Source organism: Chenopodium album, chromosome 2 (genome assembly GCF_948465745.1).
Source record: "Chenopodium album chromosome 2, dcCheAlbu1.1, whole genome shotgun sequence".
NCBI classification, from domain to species: Eukaryota; Viridiplantae; Streptophyta; class Magnoliopsida; order Caryophyllales; family Amaranthaceae; genus Chenopodium; species Chenopodium album.
In genome coordinates this window covers 68,837,087-68,843,086 of record NC_137835.1, presented here as the reverse complement: position 1 = coordinate 68,843,086, position 6,000 = coordinate 68,837,087, and the positions used below count along the sequence as shown (strand labels likewise).

Here is a 6,000-nt window from a genome sequence, read left to right as displayed (position 1 = left end):
CATCCCTGAACCAGGCGCTCTTGGGGATCCAGTTCTTGGGGACTTTTATTGTTTCCCCGGTTGACAGAGTTGCGTCTGTGAGGCCGAAAAAGTCTACCTCAATTATCTTGTCAAAATCTTCCTCTGGGATCCGGGGAAGAGCGCACTTCCTGCCCAACAAGTCGGGCTTCTTATTGTACAGACGGAATTCATAATTCTCCCGTCTGGTTGGGGCTGACATCAGGTAGAACCTGTGCTTCCAGCCATCGAACTTTGAGACCTTGTCCAAGGTCATCATATACTGAGGCTGCGTGGTTAGAGTGTACCACGCCCTCCAGCCGCCTGGGCTTCTGCTAAGATAGTGCATACTAGCAAAAGCCTCCCAGCCGGGGTTAAGCCCCTGGAACTCACAGGCGGCAACATACCCCAGAATGTTTGTCCAAGAGTTGGGGGTAAGTTGCCAGATTCCGAGGCCGTAGCCTCTCAAAATTGCCTTCACCGCCTGGTGAAGGGGAAAGCGGAGACCAGCCTTGAACGCCGCCTCATAACAGCCAAAATAGTTGTTGGCGTTATGTTCATCGTTCTCCCAGGCGATGGTGTCATTCTCAGGCGGAACCCGGATCCTATACCCGTCTCCTAGCGGGTGCATTTGAGTAAAATTCTTTAAGTTTTCCTCCATTTGGATCCGGTCCTTGGAGGAGACGTGGATGTTGAAGGGATCATCCTTCTCGTTCCACTTTTTCTTTTCTTCCTCCTCGCTATCCGGAAGCGGGGGTAGATCGTCACTGCTCTCAGAGGTAGAGGCGGAGCTGTCACTCTCCGTCTCCTCCTCACTTTGATTCAAGGGGGCAGAGGCGGCCTCGTTGCCGCCTTGGTCGCATTCCTCCAAGAAGGAATCAGCAGGAGTTGAAGGGGCGCGCGGAGGGGATCTCTCCAGAGCCGTCTGGCCTCCCTGACTAGACGTTTCTCCCTCAGGCGTTTGGCCGCCTGAGCCTTCGCTTTTGTAATTTGGATCAGTTGACGTCTGCATTGTCCGAGCCATGGTGTCCTGCACAGACACATAACTGGTCGGAATCCAAGGCAAAGGGTGGTCCCAACACCCCGAGACGGCACTCCCAGTCCTAGACTCAGCCGTCCCTGGTGACCGGCTGGACTCTAACCTAGGTTGTGCCATGTGTGTTGGTGATGCATCCATTTATTGCAAGAAATATGTACAAGCGGTGAAAAAAGAAAAAGAGTTGAGAGAGACAGAGATGGTACCTTTGGATGTGATATCTGAAGGAAGGCGGATCCGGCTGGGTTGATGGAGAACAAACTTTCTTGCTTGCGCCTAACTCAAACGGATGACTTATGCTCTCTCAAAGTTTTCTCTCTAGAAATTTTTTGTAAACGTACAAAATCATGAGGGTAAAACAGCTATATATAGAGGGTAAATACGGGGGCATTTCCGTAATTTACTCGGAAGGTGAACGGTTACTCTTTAACGGTAAAATTATCGCCAACCGGAGCGTGACATGTGTCACAGATGCCACGTGGCGTGCCCCGTCACATCTGTGAGGGGCAAATGTTTAGGGTAATTTTACCCTGCCACGTGGCCCAATCAGAGGATGACACGTGTTCGCCTCAGAATGGTCCAGAGTGGACCAATCCCTACTTGACACGTGTCACTCCAGAAATAAAGGGAAAAATGGCGGCCTTCAGGCCCAAATCCCGATAACGCCGCAAAACGCTCAGCCTACCAATGATTAGGGTTCAGTGACCTAATCAGGGGCACAATTTCCAAAGACCCTATAAATAGGGAGATGTCCCTCATTTTGAGGGCACGTTTTATCATTTATTACACATTTGCTCTTTGATAGAGACATCCTGAGCTTGGAATCCGAGCAGATCCCTACCTAAATTTCCGCACCTTTTTTGTCCCTTCAAGTTTCTAACTTGTGCGTCGGAGGCGGAGCACCACCCAACTAGTGTCTCCGTTTATTTTGCAGGTACAGCTCACCCCGGATCAGTCTTTGTGTTGTAACTCTCCCGAGGGACAAAAACACCCAAAACAGGTGGGATGGTGTCAAGTGCAATGAGGAGACCGGTCATGTTATTGGCCTCGACCTTAGTAGCAGTTGCCTTTACGACACCTTCCCTTGTAACAGCACACTCTTTAGCCTTAATCATCTATGTGAGCTTGATCTTTCTAAAAATAACTTTAATTATTCTAAAATTCCCTCTGATATTGGTCGTCTTACAAGCTCACAAATCTCGACCTCTCCCTCTTCATTTTTAAGTGGTCAAATTCCATCAGAAATTTCAAAATTGTCAAGCCTATCATTTCTTGATCTTTCTATATATTAATGGAGATCCTACAGGTGTTAGTGAGAAGTTAAATTTGAAACTTAATGATTTGAGTCTAGAGAGGTTGGTTAATAACTTAAGTTGTTTAACCCATCTTTATCTTGATATGGTTGATATATCGTCTGAGGTACCCTTTAGCTTAAGCAACCGAACTTCCCTAAAAGCTATCTCTCTTGGTTTTTGAGATCTTTTGGGTGAATTCCCAACAAGTCTTTTGCTACCAAAACTCAAAGAAATAAGTTTGATTTATAATCCCGAATTAGGAGGATATCTTCATGAATTTCATTCTAATAGTCCTCTTCGTATTTTAGATCTATGCGGGACAAAATTTTGTGGAGTTGCCATCCTCAATTGGTAACTTAACTGACCTCATTGTACTAGGCCTTGCTCACAATTACTTTAGTGAACTCCCTCACTCTATCATGAACCTAACACGCCTTAATCGTTTATATCTTTCAAACATGGTGGATGTTGGGAATGCTGGAATATTGAAATCTTGGTTGTCTAAGCTAAATTTACTAACTGATCTTATGCTTTCTGAAATGAATTTAGGAATTGAAATCATGCCTACTCTTTCTAACTTTACTAGACTCCATTTTTTGAGTCTCCAAAACAACTTGTTAACAGAGCCACTTCCAAGTTGGCTCATGAATCTAACCCAATTAGGAGCCTTAGATCTACTAGGTAATCAGTTTCAAGGTCCAATCCCACCCTGGATTTCTTACCTTATTAATCTTCACACATTGAATTTGTCTTTCAATGGCACAGTTGACAAGTTTGATCCTTTTTTCATGATCCCAAAGCTTCGTTATTTAATATTGATTGGTGTTAGCCTCACATTTCCTCAGAATGTATGCATCAATTCATCACTTTTGAAGTTGCACATTTTGAGTCTTGAATCATGCAACTTGACTGAGTTTCCAAAATTCTTACGTTGTCAAGATGAGCTAAGAGAACTATATCTCCCTGGAAACATCATTGGGAATATCCCACAATGGTTTGTGAGAACAACTAGGGAAAATCTATTATTCTTAAACCGTTCTAATAACCTTTTAACAGGTTTTGAACAAACTTTGATTTTTCTCCCATGGAATAATTTGAAAATGTTAGATCTTAGTGATAACAAGTTGCGAGGGCCACTTCCAACTCCTCCAAGTTCCATGCTAGTTTATCAAGTCTCAAATAATCATTTCCATGGAGTTCTTTCCAGTCATATATGTCGTGCAACTTCTTTACTCTATCTTGACTTGTCTGAAAACAATCTTATGGGCGAGATTCCAAGCTGCATTGGCCATCAACTTAGTGGTTCTTTGCAGGTTTTAAATGCACGAGGCAATAAATTTAGTGGTGCCATCCCTCCAACATTCTCAAAATCATGTAAATTGAAAATGATTAATTTAAGCCAAAATCAATTTGAGGGTAATCTCCCAAAGTCATTAGTCAATTGTACTTTGCTTGAGGTACTCAATGTCGGAAGCAATCGTATTAATGACACTTTTCCATCATGGTTAAGAAGTATGTCCATGTTGCAGGTTCTTATCCTGAGGCATAACAACATCTACAGGAAGATAACAACCCCATTCCCTAGTTTAGTTGATAATGATTTTTATAAGCTGCGTATAATTGATATGTCCTATAATAATCTTACCCGGTAACTTGCCATCTGAGTATTTTCAAAGTTGGAAAGCAATGACGGTTTCAACCGAAAACTCGTCAAACTCATCTAGTTCATTTTTTCTTATATATTATGTGGTGGGTTACAGTCAAATTTTGACTTATGATGAGACATACAACTATGTTGTCACCATAACAAATAAGGGGAGTGAAACAGTTTACACAAAGATATTGTATGTACTGCGAGTAATTGATTTCTCAAACAATAAGTTCACAGGTAGAATCCCTAAGGACATTGGGAATCTTAGGGGACTTCAAGCACTTAATCTATCCAACAACAATCTTGTTGGTAAATATCCCATCTTCTCTAGCCAACATTAAAGACCTCGAGTCCTTAGATCTTTCTCAAAACATGCTTTCAGGAGTGATCCCTCAAGAGTTGACAAAGCTAACCTTTCTTGGGGTCTTTAATGTTTCGCACAATCATCTAGTTGGACCAATACTCGAAGGAGAACATTTCAATACTTTTGACAATAGTTCCTTTGCTGGGAACTTGGCATTAAGTGGAGCTCCATTGTTTGAGAAGTGCAAGAAAGACATCGTGCCACCATCACCACCGCAACAATTGACAAATGATGAGATGACGGAAGAGGATATTGAGCTGATTGACTGGATCATCAGATCATTGGGGTATGTAAGTGGGTTTATAATCGGCTATGTCCTTGGGAAGATATACTTGGCTGATCGACACCATGATTGGTTTATGGAGACTTTTGGAAGGAGAAGAAGATCGGAGACAAGGATGAGGAGATCAACACAGAGGCATAGGAGAAATTAAGAACCTGAATATGCAACTCCGATGTATTTTCCTACATTAATACTTGTATTGCATTTGTACTTGTAAAAATAGTTGAGTGTTTCTTAGTAGCTAGTATTATTATTGCTTAGGAATTTTTTACAATTACCACCTTCTGTTTAGTCCATTTTAGCAATTACCACCTTGTATTTTTTTTTTTTGAAAATTACCACCCTCTATTTTCAAAAACATCAAAAGTTACCACCTTCTTGCCTCCCAACTACCACATGACGTCATTTTGGTCTCATTCTTTCCCTTTCCTCCCTATTTCCCTCACATTTCTCATTCCTAACTCGATTCTCATCCCCCCTGTCACTTTTTTTCCCCCAAACAATCAAAAACACTTCAATTCACTCCTCCAAATCAAAATTGACCAACAATTATTGGTGATTTGGGGGGAAAAAAGTGAAAGGGGAGATGAGAATCCAAATAAAAATGAGAAATGTGAGGGAAATAGGGAGGGAAGGGAAAGAATGAGACCAAAATGACGTCATGTGGTAGTTGGGGGGCAAGAAGGTGGTAACTTTTGATGTTTTTGAAAGTTGAAGGTGATAATTTTCAAAAAAAAAATACAAGGTGGTAATTGCTAAAATGGACATAACAGAAGGTGGTAATTGTCAGAAGGTGGTAATTGCTTATGGGTAGATTTTGTTTTCGGTGCTTTATCTTTTCATGTCATTTTATCTTCAATAAAATGCTTTGGACACACAATAAAGAGAAAAACAGGTGAGTTGAATTTACAGTTTCAGTATTTTTTTTAAAACCATTTGCAGTTTTAGTATTGTTGCTGAATCACTCCTCAATAAAAAAATGTCCTAAAAAACTAAAGACAATATAATGCAATGTTTTTTTTTTTTTTACACTTGTTATTGATTAAGTTTCTTCAAAAATTATAAGTCACTTCTTTTTTTTTTTTTTTGGAGAAGAAAATTATAAGTCAATTTGATGGATGTAATTGTATATTGCTAAAGTGACTCCAAAGTTTGGCAAATTCTAGTTAATGGCCTTACTTTATTAATTAGTGATTAACTAATCAATAATAACTATTTATAAAAAAAATACAACAGTATTGACACATGTCGTTTTCTAGTGTGTCCTTAATATTTTATTTAAAAAAAATTGAATAATTTATTTATGGAAGTTATTTAAAAAAGGTTCGTATTTATCAGCCATATAAATTATCAATAATAATATTTACCTTTAAT

The 6,000-nt window shown here is 40.2% G+C and overlaps 1 protein-coding gene across 1 annotated transcript; it reads left to right on the top strand.

Annotated features, from left to right (window-relative positions):
- Positions 1–2,786: 2,786 nt before the first annotated feature.
- Positions 2,787–4,777, top strand: LOC145574791 (receptor-like protein 7). The gene is made up of 3 exons (XM_081632654.1): positions 2,787–3,976; positions 4,089–4,288; positions 4,362–4,777. Exons 1-3 carry the CDS (start codon positions 2,787–2,789, stop codon positions 4,775–4,777), a joined length of 1,806 nt encoding a protein of 601 aa, XP_081488780.1.
- The last annotated feature ends 1,223 nt before the right edge of the window (positions 4,778–6,000 follow it).